The 23941-nt window shown below is 40.6% G+C and overlaps 2 protein-coding genes across 4 annotated transcripts; one reads left to right on the forward strand and one right to left on the reverse strand.

Moving 5' to 3' along the window:
* Positions 1-1100: 1100 nt before the first annotated feature.
* Positions 1101-9750, reverse strand: LOC119648064 (nedd8-activating enzyme E1 regulatory subunit). Its single transcript, XM_038049533.1, has 9 exons — positions 9676-9750; positions 9536-9619; positions 9306-9470; positions 2477-2849; positions 2283-2418; positions 2048-2178; positions 1658-1991; positions 1354-1602; positions 1101-1287 (listed from the first exon to the last, which is right to left on the reverse strand). The coding sequence occupies exons 2-9, from the start codon at positions 9601-9603 to the stop codon at positions 1175-1177; spliced, it is 1569 nt and encodes a 522-aa protein (XP_037905461.1). The 5' UTR covers positions 9604-9619; positions 9676-9750; the 3' UTR covers positions 1101-1174.
* A 247-nt stretch (positions 9751-9997) lies between these two features.
* On the forward strand, positions 9998-22316 carry LOC119648063 (transcription factor 25). Of its 3 annotated transcripts, XM_038049531.1 has the most exons (10): positions 9998-10129; positions 10193-10350; positions 10479-10649; positions 20016-20182; positions 20251-20549; positions 20613-21020; positions 21087-21399; positions 21454-21606; positions 21660-21835; positions 21894-22316. In XM_038049531.1, exons 2-10 carry the CDS (start codon positions 10210-10212, stop codon positions 22076-22078), a joined length of 2013 nt encoding a protein of 670 aa, XP_037905459.1. In that variant the 5' UTR covers positions 9998-10129; positions 10193-10209; the 3' UTR covers positions 22079-22316. The 3 variants fall into 3 exon arrangements, with proteins under 3 accessions (XP_037905459.1, XP_037905460.1, XP_037905458.1); XM_038049532.1 differs by having other exon boundaries at positions 10005-10350; positions 21897-22316; XM_038049530.1 differs by having other exon boundaries at positions 10007-10350.
* The last annotated feature ends 1625 nt before the right edge of the window (positions 22317-23941 follow it).

Below are 23941 nucleotides of genomic sequence, written 5' to 3' on the forward strand. Positions count from 1 at the left end.
AATTTCCGTCAAAACTATTAACAGTTTCGGAAAGTACTAATTGAGACTTTTCATTAGATACCACATGATTATATTCTGTGAAAAAAAAATTACATCATAATTTATGTTACACACTTATTTTCCGAAGTCTGATAGGTTTGAGTCGATTAATCTCATAAAAAAGCATTGTGATACCGTTTAATATCGCTTTCGGACACAGTCTGCCAATGATGCGCACCAAGGCTGCCGGCTGATCAGCGAAATATATGCGTCCCGAAAGCTTGCTACAGGTTTCTATTCAAGGCGTGATTTGATAAATAATGTACGCTCTTCTCTTTCATGGTTTGTTCTGTTTACAGCATTTAAAACTGCTACGCAACCTGAAGGTTGGCAGCCCGCGGCAATATTTGACGGCAGCTGAGGGACAATATCTGACTTAAAATTCATTTATTAAGGTGGTCATACACGATCAGACAAGCCTATCAGTTATGCCTGAATAGTCCACCCGGTCGCCCCTGGCAAGACGGACGGTACCATCAGTTCAACTCTGGCCGTGAACGGCGTTGAGACCTAAAGTTGAAATATGTTTGTGTGTGAGCATTTAAAAAAGAAATATCAGTCGATCGGGTGCCTCAAACCACACACCTGCCGGTTTCCGGCAGACTGGATGGCCGAGTTTGTTTTCAATCGATCACCGGCCGCCTGAAGTCTAAACTGACGGGCCAGTCGGATTCCACACACGTTCCGGCCGTCGGTGAACTGCGAATTGTTCAGGCGTAACTGACATGCCAGCTTGATACTATGTGGCCAGCATTAGGTGTAATTTGTTTATTCACGGTTTGCAACATAAAATTTTGTTCTACCACCCCAATTATGTCCATGCCGATCCGCCTTTGGAAGTACAAAGCACCATCAGTTGATGATGACAACAGCTCTAAATCACTTTCTTTGAATTGAATCTCTAAGGAAGACATCGCACACGCAATTCAGTTTACTCTCCGCGATGCAACACTCCAGTGCAAAAGTGGATTCAAACAACAAACGATTTTGGACGACAGAGTACAATAGAATAACATGATCGCTGTGTCTTAATGATCAAATCCACAATACGAATACGTCTATTAGTTGTATATTAAACGACTTTTATTTTAACTGAAACACTTTCATTATCTTTACATTGTTTTTCGGCAAATTATTAAAGTTTGAAACACGCTGACTCCGAAGTAATTGCATTGTAAATGAATGTATTGTTGACAGGCTTATATTGCTCGGTAATTATTTTTATTATTTCGTGTGCAGCACAACCGCCTATTCGAAGAGGAAAACACCATTAAGCAACTGCATACATTTAACAAATGTAAAAGCATCACTCACCTACAAAAGCAGATACACTATGAATCTCAGCACCACCGAACCGGCAGATTTCATGAACCAAGTCATCACTCAATGTTTCCGCGATTCCCCATTCTGACAGAATTTTACTTGCAACACTTTTCAGTTTTGCAGTATCCGTCTCAACATTACATTCACCCGGAGTATGGCCAAGTTCAGTTTGGAAACGTTCAAATGCCCGCAGAGCTACGTAGTGTTCAATTAAACTGCCAGGACTGCGAAGTTCTTGAGCTATAGATGTGCGCCAATGAATGAATATGAATCTATATGTTTACAAACTGCTTACCAATGTGTACTGATTTGTATGACTTCTCATATTCATCTGAAATTTTTGTTCCCCGAAAAACAGCCAAACCTGAAACTTCTCTACAGAAAAGATGAACGTCCTCCTCCTGAATCAGATCTTCTTCTAATCCTAGACTTCTGAGTAGCTGTTGTGTTCTACGGAAAATATTGTCGGCATCTTGCATAGCTTGTTGCCGGTAAACGTTTTGTAAATTGATGTAAGATTCTGTGTCCGCAGTCATATCTGGCAACACGCCTGCAAGTGGCAAATAGCCGTTGTTCTCGCTTTGAATGAAGTCTCGAACAGCACGGACGATGATCCAAAAAGGATTACACTGTGGAAACGAATATCAATTGAAAATAACTGCTTATAAAATAAGGTAGTATATACATTTTTGTTCAATTCATTGCATGATTTATCATCAAATATATTTTGAAGGGCAGTTGGTGGTTTTCCGCCTCCAAAACTCGAATTCACAGCACGAATTGCTTCTTCGTAATTCTCTTCGTCCGCGGTCATTCCTATAAAAATAAGAATGAATTCCAATCAACAATTTCACAGCCTTTATTTTGCCTTTCACGTTAGTGTACGAGTCTATTGTAATGTTCCATAGTCATAAAATTACCTTCCCGTATCATAATTCTTAGTTCTTCCTTATCTTGGTAAGTTCTAGGAAACTTTCCATTATGCTTCTCTATCCATTTTTGTAAGTATTTATATAATACAACTAGCCATGGTACTTTCGGAGTTAAATTAGTTGCCTGCAGGTAAGCGGGTATTACTTTTTCATATTTTGCAATTCACTGATATAAAACTTACATCCAAATGTTGCTTCAATGTTGGGAATGGATTTTCAAGTCTTAAGTCGCTTTGCCTACTATCAGGATGTGATTCAACAATTCTGTGTTCCTTGATTTGGAGGCGAATCGAACCAAACATACCCAGTGACCGGCAATAGAAAAAGGGCACTTGTCGCTCCCATAGCAGTTTCGAGAGAGCAATTAATGTTTTTTCCGAAAGAGAGGTAGCCACGACAATTTTGAAAGTCGTAAAAAAATCAGGTCGACTTTCGAGAAGTGATTCAACACTCTCGTCTACATAGTCGCCACGCACATCCGGGTTTAGTTCCTGTAGTAGCTCCTTACAGCATTTTGCCTTAGATTGACCAATCGATTGAGTGTCTAAGAAAAAACTACAAAAATTCGTGAATTAGATCTATAAAATTTTGTATTGATTGGTAAATTCCACAAGGTGAAACTTGAAAAGTAGATTGAATCGAATTTGTCAATTATTTGAGCCAAGATTTCTTTTATGTTTAGAATTGAAATGCATACCCTACTAACTTTAATTATATGCGAATAAAATAGAAAACATTTTAACCAAAAAGCAAAAACCGTCTCATTATTTCAAATAACTTAATCACTAGAAACATCGCAAAATTACACTTCGACAACTCTAATTAACTCATTATTTTATACGTATAAAATTGAAGGGCTGAAGATGGATTTTTTTCAGGTACATTTTGTTGCGTAGTCAATTCTGTTGATCGTTATGATTTTGGGAAATCGTGATGCGCCATTACCGCAACAAAATACTAGAAGTGCAGTGTTGTACCAAAAGCCATTCTACCTGTGTTAAGGAAGCAGAAGCTGTTGTAAATGACTGAAACCCTTCCAACGATCGTTGCAGACTGGGACTGGGAAGGAATATTTCACCACGATACTCAATCTTAAAACGCTCAGGGGTCTCAATGCAGAATTGTTCCTGGGACCCTCGCAATTACTGCAGAGATGCTACTTTTACTCAAAAGGAAATCCTTGAGATCTGCGAACTTCCCAAGGGAGTGAAAAAGGGGGATATCCGTTAAGATACCGAAAAAGGGCGTCCGTCTTAGATATGATAGTAAGAGGCCTGAAACAAACTCAAAAGAGTTTCGTCGGTTTATGGACCAGATATCCGTGGATCTCTTCATGAGAAAGCAGTAGCGACAGTCGATAGTTCACACTTTGAGAAAGGATGCCAATTCTATTCCGTATGATGCCATACAATGGAGGTGTAATGTGACGCGGTATACCACACACAAGGGTTCACATCAATAATATTAAAAGAATGCCGTCGTCCTTCACAGAGGATGAAATTCTCAATGATGCAATTGCTCTTATATCAGGAGGAAAGAAAAATCCGCTCAAATTGTAGCAACCGGGCGAAATTCGATGAATTTATACCTTTAACGTTCGAAGGGACTGAACGATCAAACAACATTATTTTCGACTGCACCAAAATATACATAAATAAGTTAATGTTTATCGAAATGAAAACAATAGAGTAGGGTGGGAGGATGGGACACATTGGAAAATTAGCCAAATGCTTAGACTTTGCGAACAAAGGAAAATGCAACGGGCTTTGCTCAAAGAAGAAATCTTTATTGTGTAATAGCAAAGCATAAGCAGAGGACTAGGCTGTCATACGGAAGGTCGCGGTTCAAATCTTACTGCTGGCAGTGGGATTTGTATCGTGACTTGAGGTCGGATACCAGCCGACTCAGCTGTGAATGAGTACCTGAGACAAATCAGGGTAATAATCTCGGGCGAGCGCATTGCTGGCCACATTGCCTCCTATAGAGTATCCTGTAGTGTACCGATACACAACAATTGCGCCAACCATTATTATTCAAACGTAAATTGCCAAGGACAAACACATCCGAATTTTAAGCATTAAGAGCATCATGCTGGGCAATGTGAACAAAACATAGGGTAGGGATTGCCAGTGTAATCCTTGCATTAGTGGAGGAACTGCAGACTAACTCCTGCCTCTTAGAATATTGTCTTGTTTTTCCACCCTACCAACATCCCCCTACTCACATCCAAACGAATATTGAATTGTCCTGCACAACAAAATCCTCGAAACATAAGTGGAAACTACACACATAACAGCGATAATACCACTTTTGACAAACACAAAACTACTACATATACAAGGAATTAGCCATAAAGGGCAAACTGCCTATACGACCGAGTGACAGCTGGAATAATATGCCCAGAGCCTAGCTTTTTCTCATCTTCACGTAAGGTCATCGTAAGCCGGACCAGGGAAATTAGCTCTCTCTGATGTACTCATACCGAGACATCATGGGACAACTAAAAACACAACAAAAATAGCAGGTAGTTTTTTTAGGCAACACATCAAACAAATTCTGAAGAATAGTTGCTTGATTGGATAAACAATTTTTGATAAAAAAGACAAATACCATATTTCGGGAACCTTCTTCTGTATCCTCTGAAGGAGCTACTCTTTAGAATCTGTTTAATTTTATGATAACCTTAATTTTGTTGTTGTTCACCTGCTTTTGCAAAAGTATAACCATTTGGCCTAGGCCATAACAGCAAGCAGATGTCATCGAGGTAGTCGAGGTATTTGAGGAAAGATGTCATGCTCCATTGAAGCCCTCCGCGTTCCCCGGAAATAGTTGCATGAAAACGTCATGACGAGAAAGTGGAGCAAAAATCTAAATCCGGAGGATTTTGATGTTGTCGGTGCAGGGGAATTCAGAGCGGAAACCAGCCAGTCTTTTCTGGGATATTTTTTCAAGTATTTTTTGATGCACTCCAGGATAATTTTCGCTACTATCTTGGTGGTAGGAGGTTTCCTTTTTTCGGACGATCATCCTTTTCTTCCACTCACTGGGAAAGGTCCTCCTCCAGATAAGCGGAAGCAGCAACTTAACAGAAACGGTAGATGTGGCAAGGAACAGTTCAGTGGGAGACCGTCAAGGCTGATTCGCTTCAGCGCATTGATGGACGAGTCGATTTCACTTTTTGTTTGAAGAAGCAGCAACATCCATATTTACCAGATGTGTGAATTGATAGACCGGTAGCTTCCTCCAAACTACAATTTTTATTTTTCAATGTAGATATATATTTCGGGAGCAACTTACCCCCTTCTCAGTATAAAGCTACTAAAAACAATTGCGATTATACGGTTCTTTTATACTTAATCACTAATTGCATAAATTACTATTAGAAAATTTTTTTTTTAAATATTAACCCAATTACTTGTTAATTAGCACGACGAGTCTTATTAATTTTGGAGGGCAGTTACCTGAATCTGTGTTTAATAACCGCGTCGCGTCTTCTCCCAAAATTTCTAGACTTTCCCAAGGGTCCAAGGTTGTGGTTCGATTTATATAACGCAAAACTCAAGATTTTCCCGTTGGATGGTATGGGCTTCTTGGACTATGTTCGCTGCCACTGATGATTTTATGCACGACTTTTGTTTCCGAACACTACCTACCGCTTCCTTGATGTGTTCATTAAATCTAATCGTTATCACGCGTCCTATGTATATTTTATTACAGGCGCTGCACGTTATTCGGTAGATCCCACTTTTTCCCCCCGCTGCCAAAGGATCCTTGACGCTTCCCAGTAAATTCCGCAAGGTGAATGATCGATTCGAACCTACAACTTTCAGTTGAAATTTTTTATCAAATTCCTGATGTTGTTAAATAGGTAGGAATGCGAGATACTTATCCGTCTGGTAGTTGCCTGATTCTGCTGCGAAAATAGTGTTGTATAGACATGCCTGTTGTGTTGCTTGATTTTCCTTCTGATCAGTTTCTCAATAGTCTGAGGATTATACCCATTCTTAATAGCTGCTAGTATCGTTCTCTGCGTTGCTGTAGGTTTACGGTATGTCTCGAACTTAAGCTTCCCGCTAGAGTTGACGATATTTAGATCTAGGAAGGATAGAGCCCCATCCTTATCTACCTTTTGTGTAAACTCGATTTTATGATGAATCTTGTTTATAGAGGAGATGACCATGTCGATATCGTCTCTTCTAATAATCGCAAATACGTCGTCTACATACCTAAACCATACTTTAGGCATTATTCCCCTCGATTCAATTTCTTCTTCGATTGATGACATGAACCTTTCAGTGAGTAATGGCGAGAGGGGGTTCCCCATAGCTACTCCCGAAGAAGTAGTTTTGTAGAATCTATCCCGAAACGTAAAATAGTTTTCGTTCATGCAGAGCCTGGCAAGGTTTGCATAGATACGAACTTTTCTTCTCCATTCCGGGCTAGAATCAAACTGGCTCAGCCATCTCTCCAGTTCGAAGATTGACTCTTTCACTGACGAGTTGGGAAACAATGCCTTCATATCGAACGACACCATCACCTCGTCGTCACCCATCCTCTCAATGCGTTGCAGGTTCTATATTAGTTCATGTGAGCTACCAACTGAACTCTTATTATTCGTCGTCCCAAGGGTCTGGCACTCATTGATCAACAACTTGGCGATGTTGTACGTTGGCGAGTTTGAGTCCGCAATGATTTCTCGCTTCTCGTCCCCTTCCTTGTACATTTTCTGTTGACATCTGATTCTTGGAAGCGCAGGAGTCGCCCAATATTCGGGAATACCACACAAACTTCCTTCAACGCTCGATCGACCCTTTTGATAGATTCGGGCAGCGGGTTGTTCCGCAATTCGAAAAAGATTCCACTCTCCGGTTTCCGAAAAACAGCCTGGTCATACTTAGCTTTTCCATAACGACGACGTTGTTCCCCTTGTCCGCCTTGAGAAAGTATAGCGGTTTATCACGAGGTTCGCGTATTGTTTTTACGCGTTATTCTGAATGATTTTACTTATACCCGAACGAATTTCATCCTTAGAGTTATTATCAAAGAATTTTATACCTGCCTCGATATTAACCACGGTTTCGTCGACAACCTTATTGGTGGTAACGCGAACGCAAGACCGTTGTTTAGCAAATTCAATTCGTTATCAGTCAGTTCAATATTCGTTTTGTTTATTACGCACTTATCAATATTACTATTTACCTGCGGACTCGATTCGTTTTTTAGGGTGGAACATTTTTTATTTAGAACGCGGCGTCTCTTTATAATTTCACACTCAAAACCCCGGTGTAGTTTCGCGGTTAGTTGCTCGATTGGCGGGCCCGATTCTGCGGCTTCTGTCTAATCTCGGGCGATCTATGAGGACGTGACTGGTTGGGAAAAGCTTATCAGTATTCTCTGGCGAGTATTTCACGATGATAGTTCCACGCGAGTGCAAACTCTTCCTCCTCGAAGAGGAAGACAAGCAGATTAGCCGAGGCGTACTTCGAGTGCTGCAGATTTATCTGCGTTACCCTCAGCATGAACTGCTTGCGTGCGGGGTTCATCAGTCCCTGTCGGACCGTCGATCCTCATCTCCTCCAACAGCTCGTTGGCGGCATCGATTGGATCTAGGTCGTCGTTCGGTTTTGCTGAGCGGAACACTTTTACCTTTGCATTCCTGACTCCGAACCACACTTTAGAGTCGACCTTTTGCAGTGCCTCCAGACACTCTTCGTTTATACGTAGTAAAGGTTGACTGTTTGTCTTCTTCCTCCTTGATAACAACCCAGTCCTCCATAGGAATCCCGCGGTTTTGAAGGCGCAGGATTTGGACGAGCTTGTCTTCGGCAACCAGATGCCAGCGGCCGTTCTCCTGGGAATCTCGTTGTAAGGGATGACCTTGAGCTTTACGCCCTCCCAGGCGTCGCTGATCTTAGCGACACATGAACCGAGAAAGTCCCTAGAGAACTGGTCCATGCAAGCTATAACGTGGAACCCACGGACCACCTGAGAGGAATCAAAGAAGGGGATGAGTCCCGCGTGTTTGCCTTCGGTGTCCAGGAAATGCTCAAAGACCATACCCGACAGCCTGGCCCCAACACTGATCCACACCTCCGGCGCTAGTTTGCCGCTAGCAGAATTACCATCCGCCAGAGACACACATAAGTGGCTCCTGGCCACGTCACTGAAGGGCTTCGCAGTTCATGGTCGGTCGGCTGACGGTTGCTGCGCAATTTTCTTTGGATGTTGCTTAGCGTCTGAGCTCTTGCCCACTCTGCTCCGCTTCTTATCTTGCTGATCGCAGGAACCCTCCTTCTTGCTTGTATCGAAAGTCTTCAATGGTGTTTAATAATCTCATTCTAGGCCAGAATTTCGCAGCAATATCCTGTCTGATGCCCACTTCCAGGACATTAATCCCGCCTTGTGGATGCAGTAAATGTTAATATCTCAACGGATTCACGCAACAGGGTGATGAGAATGCTCCCCTGACTCCAAACATCTTACCTGGAAGATCCAGCCTATACTATTGAGATCCGTTTAAGTTGCAACAAGCGCTGCAGGAAACGCCGAGACTGTCGTCGGGAAGTATCAGACCGTCTACGAAACATAAGGCAATTGGAGAATAGCAGGTTGCAAGTCCACAAATCTCGATACTTTTAAGCCACTTTTTATAACAATCAGTGCACACCTTGAATAAGTGCAAAACTAACAACTCACAGGGAAAATTAGGTGGTGTACTAAGCAAATTGGGAATAGGATCGGTCTCTGAAAAGCAAATAGAAACTGCAAACAAAACCGACAATGTCAACGAGAAAATTGGACAACAAATTACTGTTCGCGCCTCAAACTAAGTAACAATACAGCAAACTGGAAAAAACAATGCCCTTCCTGGGGTAATACGATTCCCTCTTGAAGATTTTACGATCAGGTCAAATAACGGTCAAACATCTTAGATCCTATGCCAAAAGGACTTACACTTTTTAAGTTCAGCACTGAAAAGCTACACTAAAGTATTGCATATGAAGAACTTACTCAGACCCCACATCCTCCTCGGTAACTATTCTCCCATCTACTATGGTAAACCCACCAATACCAGGCAGGACGACACCTTTCAGTATTTCAGAACCTAGGGCAGAAGCATTTATCAGACATACGTTGGCCGTTTCCAACAACCGCTGACCGTGCTCACCCCACAGGCTGCAAGAAGTTCAAACTAATTACAATCATCTGTCATCGCATAATTTTCTTTTAGGGACAATTACCGAATTTGTCGATCATATTTCTTATCCTTTTCCGAGAGCTCAGGCGACTTTGGTGATGGAGACGACATCTTAAATGAGGATTTGCTATAACCCGCCAATAGGAACACTTACACCAATTAGCGGCAAAAATAATAACAAACCTCCAACTGCTCCAACTATTGAGTTTTTAATTGGTTCTGCTTCTTCTTGGATTTTACACCGGCAGCAAGTGGTTGTCACCCATTATGAATGGATGAATTACGTTAATTGTGTTGGGAATGCTGTGGACGATACGCGGAAATACGCTTAATATTGATGTCATTAGACTTATGCGATAATTTACGATCAAATAAGTGAAATGCCCATAGAAATTGTCTTATTTTCATAAAAATAATTGCCGAAATTGGGGACCTCGCAAGAAGTCGTTCAATTCCGCTTCCCCTCATATGTTGATCTAGTACTACAATAACAATAAAGTGTTGGTGTTTTCCTTCCAATAAGTGGGATTTTTGTTGCCTGCATTCGTGTGACAAGACGTCGCTGCTATATTTGGGGAATCTATAAAATTGATTTTACATTTTTGTGGGTTGCACGAAAGTCAGTTGAACATCTTCAGTGAGTAGAAACGTTTTAAGCAGCGGTAAAATATTAAGAGTTTAATGCAAATGTAATCTTGAGCGTATACAAGTGGAAAAATGTCGTCTCGAGTTCTAAAAAAGTTGCACGGCGACAAAGATCTGGAGTTAAAAGAGGCCGAAGAACAGCTGTCGGATGTTGATCAGGATTTAGGAGCTGGTTCGAAGAAAAAGCAACTAAATTTGAATCGCTATGACTTGGTAGGTATTCGATGCGTCGGAATTTCGATTGCGGAATTTTCCGGCACGAGTGGAAAGTTTGCATTAATCAATGACATTAATGTCACTCGGAGAGGACTAACAAAAACAAACTTTTTTTCCGTCGCCAGCTTAATCAGCAAAGTCCTTCGGAGAGTGAGGTAAAGGAGGACGATAATGAAACCGAACACGCCTCGGCCGCAAGCAATGCTTCCATGTCGAATTTGTCGAAAAAAAAGAAGAAAAAGCGAAAGAAGCGTGGCACGAAGCACTCGAATCAAATCAGCAGTGAAGATAATGAGGTAAGGCTTACTGATAAGTTTTCAAATCTTTACGAATTAAATAGTGACTACCGGTTGCCAAATGGTCTGCGAGGCGGTTTTGACCAGTGATAAAATAATATGGAAATGGACAAATTTGAGTGATCTTATTCAACGTATAACAACCGTTCTTCTGTCTGTTTAGGATTTGCTTAAATGAAATCTTTAGTTCACTTTTAGTTTCTTTTCAGTTATTAAAATTATAACTTCCCTAATTACAATAAATTCTTATTCATGGAGAACATGTATTTTAGGAGCAGCTTCAAACTTAAACAGGCACTTAGGGTGCTTTCTCTCTTTATAGGTTACTCCAGATTGTTAATGTCCACACTGTTTTTCCTCTACTGCATGCACCGCTACTGATAATCGTTTATGGTTAGATATCCCTTTTAGATATTCCTTAACTCTCGTGGTGAGCTGCTTCGTTTATTCGATATAGATTTTCTTCGCAATAATTGCACTGCTTAATTTGGCTGCTATCAATGGTTCTTTTTCGCTCGTTGATTTTTGAGTAAGAATCAATTATTTGAGTATTTCAAGTGTGATATAAGTCAAAAAAGCCTTATGATAATAGCAAACTTTACGTCTCACGTCTTCGTCAATTAATCATTCAATTACTTGACGTTCGTAGCCATTATACAAGTGACTCCTGCCTGGGTTATGTATAATTTTTCTTTTTGGAATTCGTCGCCAACGGACTCTCGATCAATCTGCCATTCATACATCAGGTTTGGGTAGGTGTTATTGAAATCATCCTTTGTGTTGCGGTTGGTTTCCCATATACAGTTAGTTGCGAAACTGTCCCAACCAATAGGTATATTGCTTTGGCACGCTATATAACTCTTATTTTGCCTAGTATGGATTAGGACTGCCATGACGTTGTAGGTCACTAATGGCACAATAATAACCAGGTATGATTTCAAAATCATTCTTGGGGATTTTAACACGTTCACTGCGGCGAACAACACGGTGACGTCAGCCGTCTTTTGTTCTCCACTGCGGCGAACGACACGGTGACGTCCAGATCATATTTACTTTACCCAAGGCCCCTGCCTTGCAAGCCCTCTAAAAGGTTTAGTTCTTTCCTCTCTAGGCTCCGAGGCTCCGAGAAGGATCAATTGACCACGTTCTTTCTTTGAACTCCTTTTGTCGGCTTCCTAAAAGGGTTGAACAAGTTTTCCTTCACATTTCTAAATAATAACTTGGTTCAGTAACTGTACGTTGTGGAATTAGATACTTAAAAAAATCAAGTGTTGCGGGTTTGGCCGCATAATACTGTTCTCCGGGGCGGCGGACGACAGGGTAACGTTCATTAATTTATTCATTTCATTCATTCATTCGAACATTTTAAGATAAATGTAAAACAATGTCATTTCAATTCTAAAGAAGGTTTATTCGCAAAAAATTGGTTAGGCGGATGAAAAAGTTAATTTGCTTTGAATCCGCAGTGAACGTGTTAACAGTCAATTAGGGACGTAGCCCGGATTCAAGCGATACATTGGCTTCCATAACTTACATAAGGATACAAATGATAACGAATTGCGGATTATTCAATTAGCAGTATCTTACGAAATGATTGTTGGAAGTACCTGGTTTACGCGGAAAGCGGTCCACAAACAAATGTTGATCTCTCCAGACAGGATCATTTTCAACCAAATTGACGACCCGTTGATTGAACGACGGGACTTCTTAGCCTTTTTGGATGTCAGAACATATAGGGAGGGCGGGGGGGGGGGATCATTATCTCGTTGGCAATCTATCTCCGGTCTCGAATAACAACACCACCTAGAATCCCTTCTGACAATCGGTGAGAGTTAATACTAAAGTCATTCACAGCACAGCCCTCCGTATTACCTATAAGGGGGAAATGGATGCCGCAATAACTGCAGTCAACAGAGATCGTGAAAATAAAGCATCAACAAATAATAATAATAATAATCGGTGGCGCAACAATCCATATTGGATCAGGGCCTTGAAGTGTGTTAGAGCATTTCATTCAAGACCGTAACGGTACACTACAGTACACTGTAGAAGGCAATGTGGTCAGCATTGCGCTCGTCCGAGAATCTTACCCTGATTTGACTCAGGTACTCATTCACAGCTGAGTCGACTGGTATCCGACGTCAAGTCACGATACATATCCCACTGCAACCAGCGAGATTTGAATCGCGGCCTTCCGTATTAACAAATGATCTTCATAATCACCTGAAGAACGTTATCATTGATACGGTTACAAACATACTTGGCCCCAGTCGCAAGAAAGTCGGAACGGCTTGTTCGACGATGAATATAAGCTAGCAATGGAATGAGAGAATGCTGCATACCGGGTAATGTTGCATTCTCTAAGAACGCGGTCACGCGCAGAGACTTATGATGAGCTCCGTCGAGCGGAGAAGCGACTTCACAAACGAAAAAAGGAAGCCTGGGCGAATAGGTCCTTGAGCTTGGAAAGTACAGGGAGCAAACGCATCCAGCACGGATGTTTTACCATCAAGTCAACAGGATGAAGCCTTATACACCTCGATGCTCATCCTGCCGCGACAAAGAGGGGATTTCCGACAGAATGGGCATATTGGAGCGATGGGTTGAGTACTTTGATGAACAACTGAAAAACCAGAACATCGGCGAGTTGGAGGTCCCGCCAACTGAAGACCACCAAGTGTAGAAGAAATAGTCCGTGCAATTAATTGGTTAACTATGGAGGCAACCAATTATACCAACCGGTTCATCAACTGATCCTCAAGGTTTGGGCAACGAGGCATTATCTGTCCCATACATAAGAAGGGAGATATCACACAGTGTAGCAATTATAGAGGTATCACATTGCTGAGTACCATCTATAAGATATTCTCCGCTTTCTTGCTAGGTCGGATAGCCTCATATGCCCAGAACATCATTGGCCCATACCAAAGAGGCTTCACTCCAGGCAAATTAGCAACAGATCAGATGTTCTCTCTGCGCCAAGCGATGGAAAAACTGGAAATCAGTTGCATCATCTTTTCGTCGATTTTAAAGCCGCCTATGACAGCATAGCCAGGGTAAAACTGTACACGGGAGAGAATTCGGCATCCCCAGGAAATTGATAAGATTGATTAGCCTGACCCTGACCAATGTGCGAGGCCAGATAAAAGCAACAGGATCACTCTCGAGACCATTCAACACCAACCACGGTCTCGGACAAGGGGATGCCCTATCATGCGTCCTCTTTAACCCTGACCTTGGAAAACAGTGATCCATGATGCTAAAGTAAATGCGAGAGGCACGATCCCCTTTAAGTCCACCCAACTACTGGCCTATGCTGCCTTCATCCAAACCGAGCAGGTGGCGTGAGATCTTGGGCTGCAGATTAATGAAGGTAAAAAGAAATATATGGTGGCAACGTCAGCGCCGAAACCAAAACCGATACAACATCGAATCGCACTGGTCAAACGAAAACAATGAAGATAGGAAACTACAACTTTGAGACCATTGAAAATGTCTCCTATCTAGGGTCGAAAATCACAACCGATTACAGCTATGACGATTAAATCCGCGTACGGTTGTTGGCTGCCAACAGAGCCTATTTCAGTTTATAAAAACTGTTTCGCTCGAAACGTCTCACCATAGGGTCAAAGCTCTTACTGTAGAAGACAGTGATCTCGCCATTCCTCGGAGTCTTGGGTTTTTAGCAAGAAAAAATGCGTACTCTTGGCTGCGTTCGAGAAAAGAATCCTCCGCAGAATAGAAATTGTGGATAAAATCGGTCTCAATAAGTTGCGGTGGGCGGGTCACTTAATCCGTATGGATGAGGATGATCCAGCCCGAAAAGTCTATGAGGGTATATCTATGGTAAAAGAAGAAAACGAGGCAGACCCTGCTTGAGATGGAGCGATGGCGTAGGCCAGGACGCCAGCTTTTAGAGACATCGAATCGGCGATGGAAGAGTGATAACATTCCATTGGGACGATCGGATCAAACGAGTACATTACGGTATATATTAGTGACATAAAACAGCTTACTTCCAAAATTGGAATTATTTTTTTAGTGAAATCAGAATATTTCCGACAATGAAATTTTTTAATAATACCATACCAGATAAGTGAAAAATGCAATTTGGCTGGAAAAATCACAATTGTTAAAAGTAAGCAAAAGCGCAGTGCACAGATCAAGGCAAAAGTTTAAACGAGAGCTGGAAATGAGTGCTGAAGAAAGAACAAGAAAACTGAATTCTATAGGTACTTGAGGAGTGGTCACAGGAGATTTAACTTCGGCTTCAAATACATCAGCACTACTTCGCAAAGATACGGTCAAAATAGTAAGTAATTCTGGTGGGTTCAGAGCCATGGAGAAAAAAAGAAGCCTTTACTGTCGAAGAACAATATAAGAGCTAGCATAGAGTTTGTCAAGAAGTGAGCTACACAGCACAGACCATAACTCGATAGAACATTTTTCGCCATACTTAAAAAGGGTTCTGCAAAATAATTGTTTGATCATCATCATCTGTTGAGCTTTTGTATGACGAGGCGATTGGTTGAAGTTGAACAAGCAAAAAGGACTCTGCACTAAATATTAAGGATTTGAAATTTTATTTCATCCAAAACGGTGCAGAACTGGCCTAATACTATTTTATATTTATAAATACGTAACAGAAATGTGAGAAATTTAATTTTTCATTTTCTTTATTTCATGACTGTTATACAAAAAAATAATAATAATAATAATATAAATATTTATATTCCTTTTTTTGTGTTGCGAAAAATACCAATTTATTGGGGCAGTTTTGCATATAATTCATAAAGCTGCCGTTCCAATTCCATATTTTCAGCACCAAAATGCTTCCGGTTACATTCTCTCTTAGCGATAAATGTTATGTTAGGATGGATAGTGACTAAAATTTCGCCAACTTTCCCTTTTTCGACCACCAAAAAATATCGTCTACATACCTGAACCATATCCTCCACATTGTCTCGATCAACGCCACAGATGTTATTGTAAAAGTAGATTGCGACTCCTGTTGTGGTTTTGTAGTATTCACCGTATTCGTTCATACAAACTCAGACGTCTTTAGTATAAAATTTGACTTTCTTTTGGGATTGTGAGGTATTGTCTCTAGTTGGTATACTATATCGCTTGTTCTATGGGTGCATTGGGAAACAGTGGCTTGATATTATTGCATTGTATGTGTCCTACATCTGTTGTTTTCCGATGCGTCCAGTGAAGTTTTCTATGGCGTTGTATGAGTTACTCTGTTTATGACATTCGACGACGACGACCATAAATATGTGAATGAGTTTCAATAGGCGATGGTGTCTCTTGGCTCGTTACTCGTTTTGGGTCTTTGGTTGATATTTGATCCGTGGTAAGGGCGGGTCTAGTATAGTCAGTTTCGAGATGTACTGGAAGACAAAATCTGTTCCTTTCACGGCTCCCTCAACTTGTTTGATTGAGTTCGGTAAGGTGAAAAACTTTGATCTACCTGAAAGTCAGTTTCAGGCAGGATAGGGAATATCTCAAAAATTCGATAATGAAGAAAAGGAGGCTTTCTTCACTACAGTTCTTAACAGGAGCTTAGATCTCCACTCCACCTCTTTCTCATCGATTTCAAGAAGTGGGAAGTGACCACCACTGTTACCCAACAACTCCAAGCCTTAGTCTATACTATCTTGCCTGACACACTTTCAAATGGGGAGTGCCGTTGACGTATGAGCAAGATACCCGTGGACGTATTGATGAAAAGATAGAAAAAGCAGGTCACACATTAAGAAGGGGTGACATTTCCATCATCATGGATGTCTGTATTTGTCCCGCTGTTGCATAGCGTTAAGTGTAATGATACTGAAACTGAAGCACAGTCTCGTTAAAAAATTTGAGTGAAAAACAACAACAAAGAGACTGCGGATGCCCTAAACTTCACTAAGGAACTACTATAATTACATTGCTGGCTATGCTATGCAATGGAATCCACTACTTTAGGATGGTCGAGAAATGGATCAAATCAGAAAAATTTGCGCAGAACAGTGAAGAAAGGGAGCATCTATCTCGGGAAGATCTGATTGCGTATATGTGTGGTTGATGTGTTATACCCCATTTAAGGAAGTCCTGATTGTGAATAGATTTGGTTAGCGTGCTATGCCTCATTTTATGATCTGTATGTCGCGTAGTACGAGTCCGGTCTGATTACACTAGATGGTAATGGAAAGATGACATTTTCTTCTAAAAGTATAAAAAAATCCTTAGTTAGTTTTATGATTGGTCGATTCAGCTTAAACGCGTCAAAACTGGATACCAAAATGAACAAATACGCTATATGTATTTTAGAGCATTTTTTTTTATAAAGGTCAAAAGCAAGTCAATCGGATAATAGGTTTATGGTCCTGATACTGTAACAGTCGGATACGTCCAAATTTGCCGATTTCGATCCGGTAATTTGGACATGAAAGATACGCGCTGGAAAGCCAATAGTCGAAATTGTTGATGAAATTATGGGAACCGTCGGATTCGACCGTCATGTAAACACTAAATATTGCATTAATAAACATTTGGAAACATTTTAATAAGTTGGACCCAAAAAGAAGCTCGACGGGGTGCTGCGCTAGTTAAGGTTAAAAAATCTCCTGAATTTCCATCTGCAAATCGCTGCTGTACCGCTACAAAATTGACGTTTCTGAAACGGATGGTGATGTGGTGAAAAGTGGATCATTTATCACAGCGTCAAGCAACAAACGTCGTGGTCGAATCGCGGAAGTGGGCGCAAACGGTGAGCAAGCTCTTAGTTCGGATCGTCTAAAGAAAGTAATAACTCGCGAGAAGCTCCGGGAGCTCGATTGGAAAGTTCTTATTTATCATCTTATAGTTCGGACTTACCACCAAGTGATTACTAATTGTTTCTATCCCATTTCGAACGATTTTACCAGTGAAAAATTCACCTCAAAAGAGTTAAGTTCTGTCAATAGGAACCGAAGGCTTCTATGAAAGAGGCATACCATTAAAGCCGTATAGGAGAAATCTGGGCCTATGGTGAAAGTTATACTAATATTATCGCTTTTTTCATTGAAATATCTATTCTCAGCTCCGGAGGAAAATCCTTTCCATCCCCTTCAGGCCTGCTACCATCGTAGAAAAATGATTGATTCCTGGGTTCCTGAGTTATCCTTCAGAAATAGCCTAAATAATTACCCGTCACGTCTGAATGGTCAAAAATCAGCAGGTTTTTGGGTCACTGGAGATGAGAAGCAGGTTCTTTACAAAAAACCGTCAGCAACAAAGACTGCACACCCACTTCGACATCAAGAGCAGAATTTCACTCCCGTAAGGTCTTATTTTTATTTGGTGGGATATTTAAGGCATTAGTCACTTGGAACTGTTACCACGCAACCAAACTTCAACATGGAAAGTATAGTTAGATCATCGGAAGGTGCTCTTGAGGGAAAAACGTCCTACCCTGATGATGAAGATGCTTTAACCGGCCCTGAATAGGGTGTACATACCACATACGTTAAAACTAAGGTTATCGAAGGTGCATTCGTTGAAGGATATAATTATTAGGTTTCATCATTTTTAGCTTCCATTCGTTCTTTTCTCGGTTTCGACTTATTGGACTAGGTAAAAGAATCCGCGAACGTTTCATCCTTTCTGTTGAACGGAACGAATTTGAATTTCGCTTTGAAATTTGGTAATGTATTTCTGACTGCGAGCGCAATGCTGACCACATTGCCTCCTAGTGTACCGTTATGGTCTTGAATGAAGTGCTCTAACACACTTCAAGGCCCTGATCCAACATGGATTGTTGCGCCAACGATTATTATTATTTATTTCTGACTAGCTATACTAAACATTTCCAAGAGCATTTTTTAAGCATTTGCTTAATTGAGAGAATCTCGTCAGCCGTTTTTCTCGTTTAAAGTCTTTCTGGTATTCGCCGTCTATTTGTTTTTTAAATAAAAAGCTGCAGCCTTCTTTCGATGGTTTTTGGCCTTGCACAAGAAGAATATTGTTCTATAGTTTTCACTTTGTCATCTTTTTATGAAAATGGCATATCAGAGTTTTGCGCCAATCTTCCGGCATAGATCCGTTGGTTCAGATTTTGTTTAAAGCTCATGAAACTACAATGTCGCAGCTGTACTTCTTGATCTTAGTGGTTCTACAGGCATCAAGTTCAAACTTGATGCCTTGTTATTTAGAAGGGGTTTTAAAGCATATTTGCTTTTTTCGATGGTGGGTGCTTTCTGCTACTTCGAAATGTGTAGATTTGTTCTTGGTTAGGAACTTGATGTGATTCTTTGGGACAAATGTGGGCCGAAATTATAAGTCTTAAAATCATTGCACAATATGCCGATGTCGCCATTTATATGCTTGCAACTTTTGTTTCTGCAGATACTGTTAATGGTGTTCTAAGTATTTCGTCTTTCAATACTTGCTGGCACCCGTCATAACAGCTTTCATTTCTACCATGGCGGAGTTCTCACCAGATAATTATTTGCATGCCTCTTTAACAGGTGATTTTCTCAAGCTGTGAGATATGATTTTCTAATGTTTTGGCATATTTGGGGATCGTTTCATCATCCTACAACTTTTTAGTATCAAATCTGTCAAGGGTTGACTGGATATTCCCATTATTTGATATTCGACATCGATTTTTCACCCCCAGCGGGCTAGTGGTCGCTGTCGAGAATCACTTTTTCTTATGATTTTCGATGAGATTACGAAGTTTCTGGTGTATGCGAACTTCATTCGCATATTGTTATTTTCGTTGGCTAGGTCATGAAAGCTATGACCCCGTTCTGACTTTCACGTTAAAGTTGCCAAAAACTATAGAAAACTATATATGTTATTTAACAGGGAGCGTACCTCTGATGTTCCCAATCCGTCGTTGTATATCCTAAGCTCTCCGGGACGCAATTTTAAGTTCTGTGTACGGGTTGTTAGCCTGTGCACAGCCCCAGCCAACGTAACTCTATTTTATGACGCAGAGCGCCCGCCATACATTTTCTCTCGTCTGTTGGGGGCAAATTCCACGCATTGTGTTCATGTGCTCAGAATAGGGACATTTACTGCTCTCTGTCGTTTTTTAATAATCTCCAAAAATATTTGAGGGATCTTACTGAACATCTCATATTGCACTCCCTGGAGAGAATATTAGTTACGGCCCATCATTGTTGATAATACATCGAACGTTGTTGATAATACATCGAACGACTTACTTGCAACTGTGTGCTTCTCGTAAACTTTCTACGGTTAATGCGGAAAAATGAAGTTCATTGTTATATAAAACCGCGTTTGATGAAAAAACTCACCATTCATGGCAGCAGATTTTTAGAAAAGTAAAGTTTCTTCACGAAAAAATGTTATTCGATTGTTTCTCTTTTTCAGATAAGCGACAAATTTATCAGTGATTTGGATAAAATTATCGGGAAGCCGTATAAAGCTGTTAGCTTGCCTGATCCAGTATACAAAACACTGCTTTCTGTTGAAACGAAGAACTTGAATCCTCAATTGGAAATGCGTCGTACATTTGGAAAACGAGTTGTAAAGATTGAGTAAGTATTTTTCAGAAAAAAATCGTTTATTTCTATAATGTTATCTGATTGGATTTTTAAAACATTAGACAAAGGCGAGGACGGGGTCAAAAACCAACCCTGAAGTCAACATATCTTGTAAGTACAAAGGATTCTTGGCCACCAGTATCCAAGGACATTATTTACATGAAAATTTCCAATGATCAAGTCGACTCAGCGGACCATGCTAACAGCGTAGTTTGGTTTGCGTTTGAGCATAGCAAATATTATCAGAATGTGCAGAACATGTTTCTGTCGGCGGTGGAGAAAATGGATTCCGATTTTCTTATTCGTATCATAAAGCGATGTCCGTATCATGTTGACTCGTTGATTCAACTAAGCGAACTCTGTATGTTATTTACTGGATTCATTGTTCATTGTAGGGTTTAAATCTACGTGACATTAATTTTAGGCAAGATGACGGAAAATTACGCAATGGCTTCAGAACTTATCGAGCGAGCCATCCTCGTTTTGGAATCATCTCTGCATCCCACTTTCAGTTTGACATCAGGCAATTGTCGAATGGATTATCGACGACAGGAAAATCGGGCATTTTTTATTGTACTTTTCAAGCATGCACAATATTTGGAAGCACGGGCTTGTTGCCGGACTGCATTTGAGATTTCAAAATTAATTTTAAGTTTGGATCCTGACACGGATCCGTTGGCCATGATTCTTGTGATAGACTATTACGCGTTGCGGAGCAAGCAGTATGAATGGTTCAAGAAGTTTTATGAAGAGTGGGAGAGTATAAAGAACTTATCGCAACTGCCCAATATGGCCTATTCATACGCTTTGGCACTATTCCAGTGCAATGAAGGTAAATATTGATTAGAGACTTTTAGGCTTGTGAGGTAGTCTAAATTTTATTGTTTTATGTTCATAGATCTTGAAAAGGCAGATGCTGCCCTTCAATACGCTTTGTTGATGTTCCCGGGAGTATTGAGGCCTCTTCTCGAAGAAATGTCTGTACAAACCGATAGACGAGCTTCTACGCACAGTTATTTCCAGACAGGTATCTCCGGAGCCCAATCGCCAGCCCTAGAGCAACTAGTTTCGTTATATATTTGCCGGGCTAAAGTTATGTGGCGTGATCAGGAGATACTTCCCTGGCTCGAGAAGAACGTGAACATTGTTTTGGATCAGGTTGACCAGAAAAGCGACATCGTAAACGAATACAATGTCAAACGATCACAAAGGTGTGTAGCTTGTAGCAATGGAAAAGTACACTGAATTAATGTTTCTCGTTTCAGATATGTTAACCCGCCTCGCGCAATTTTACGACATGTAGTCTTGTCAGACTATAAAGAAAAAGTTCCCCTCGCAAACTTTGTGACAAAAGAGAAGGATCCCATAATGATGTACGATCCCTTGCCTCCTTTGGACTCCGTTAATTTTTACCAGAAGTATAGATATCCAAAGCAATTAGCATTTCGGAAAGTTTAAAATGTCTTTGTAGAAAAACACCAGTGACAAGCCCAACCTCGGCAAGCGTTCCGAACAATCGCGCAGTTTCAATGTTCTTCCAATCCATGCTACCCACGTTTAATTTGAGGGACAACGGAGGCAGCATTGAAGACCTTCAAATCAACCAGTTGCAAGAAATGAATATCAACCTCGATATGGGCGATGAAGGTAAGCAAGAAATTTAAAAATGGTGACTTTGAAATGCTCAGTTTACAATCTTCAACAGCAGGCGGAGCCGATGGTGCCGTTGCTGGGATGGAGTCGTATCGTGAGCTGAGGCACTCGTTGACATCGTTCATCGATGCAATGCGTGACTTCCTATCAAACATTGGAATAGCAGAACGTACAAGCAACGTAGACGGTGACGATAATGACAGTTCAGGCGATGACTCGGGTAACTTTTTCGATTGAGTTGTTCGGAGGAAATATGAGAAATAAATTACATATATATTTAAATTAGGCTTCTAGATAATAATAATAACAATAATTAATCGTTTTTGTAAAGAGAGTTCAATTTTATCACATTCTGTCTATATCTCTGTGGTTGTTGTAATTCTGATTATAAACATTAAAAAAAGCAAGCTTTGCAATGCGGACAGCATCCCTATTCGAGAGCCTCAAAATGAAATAGATTTTATTTACTTCACAATTAATATGTTTGAATTGTAAACCGTTTGATTTACAGCGCTTATTTCGCGGTTATGTTTTACTTTGTAGGCGATTTTTTGATTTTGGATTGTTTCAGATTTTTCAGGTAGCTAATATTAATCGATTCTACGTAAAGACAGGGATCTCAACTGATTAGGTTGAAATTCCCTTAAATGTTTTGGAAATGTATTTCCCAAAGTCCATAAATAGTAGGATTCAATATGTCTATTAAGGGAAATTTTCAACAGGGGTTTCTGTGTCCTTGATGTGATGCATAAGGCGTGGGCTCCAGTTTTCGAACGAAACTGCTATGTCCATTTCTAGGCCCTATTACTTTTGTGCACCATAAATTGTATACAGTGTTTTATGACGGATCCCAATGAAACAGGCACTATCATTGTTAGTGACAGTAGTAACAGTGACCCATCGAGAAATGAGTGATTTTAGTATCTCCAATTTTAAACAATGGTGCACTCACTGTACCCATCATGGAGGAGCTGCAAGGAAGGCTTTCGATGGTATGGTTATATAATGTATGATTGAAACTCGCTAGCTAAGATGGGTTTGAACATTCAAGTCAATGGGCGGTGAAACAACGATGGTGTAATACGCTAAATGGTAATTTGAGAACCCCTCAACTTCACCCGGACTAAGTCTTTGATCGGAAAAAATGGCAAACTCGATTTGCTCGAGACAAACCCGCTACCGAACAGAATAAAGCCCAAAGGACAAGAAGATTAATCATACAGGGAGACAGGTGTGCAGTGAAGGGTTCCCTTTCAGCACACTATGCGCTTCATTCAGAACCACACTGAGGCAGCTATCATTAGAGTGACGAGCAATTAGTAGAGGTAAAATTTCGTTGAAAATTGAAGTCCTAGTTGGCTTTTGAGTAGGGCTGCATTATGTCATCGCTTAATTGATGGCAAAACAAAATTTCTTTCCATTAATAATGGACATAATAATTTGAAAATGTATTTAGCTTAACTGGACCTTAAAACTTATTACTACAAAGTGGTTATTTGGCCCTTAAAGGAAAGGTTGCAAAAACCTTCAATTGTTGTAATTAATTCATTTTGACAGATGGAAGGGGAGAAGCAGAACGAGGGTTTGGAATGGGAAAGAAATGTAGAAGTAATGAGAATGGCAGTGGTGCCGTACCTTCCTTGTTGAACAGGCAGTTTCAGGAAAATAGGACTGGTGGGAAACGGTTCAGGCGGAAGAAGTTTTTTTCGCCGGTCGCAATCCCCTGTTGGGGTGTGAATAAACACCCTTCCTAGGATTTTCTTACTCCTTGCGCCATCGTCGTTCCTAAATATGGGACAGTGATGGAACATTCGTCTTTCCTTCAGGTGCAGCCGTTCCATATGCTGAGGGAGGATAGATCTGAAGCTGAATCCGAAATTGATCAAGTTCTAATTGCTTCCAGTGGGTACCTTTGTGAAAACCAAAAATAGGGTATAATGTAAAAGCGTTATTTTCATGGTTTAACATGTGTGTGACTGTTGGATAAGTTGTAGTTGAACTACGCCATTAGGCACGCGGCACGTTCAATGGTAGTGTTAAGGTTAATTGTCTCTACTATGCACCTTGGTAACACTATCCAGAAGTTCGGTAAGGACATTT

The sequence above is a fragment of the Hermetia illucens genome, chromosome 2 (assembly GCF_905115235.1).
Source record: "Hermetia illucens chromosome 2, iHerIll2.2.curated.20191125, whole genome shotgun sequence".
Taxonomy (NCBI): domain Eukaryota; kingdom Metazoa; phylum Arthropoda; class Insecta; order Diptera; family Stratiomyidae; genus Hermetia; species Hermetia illucens.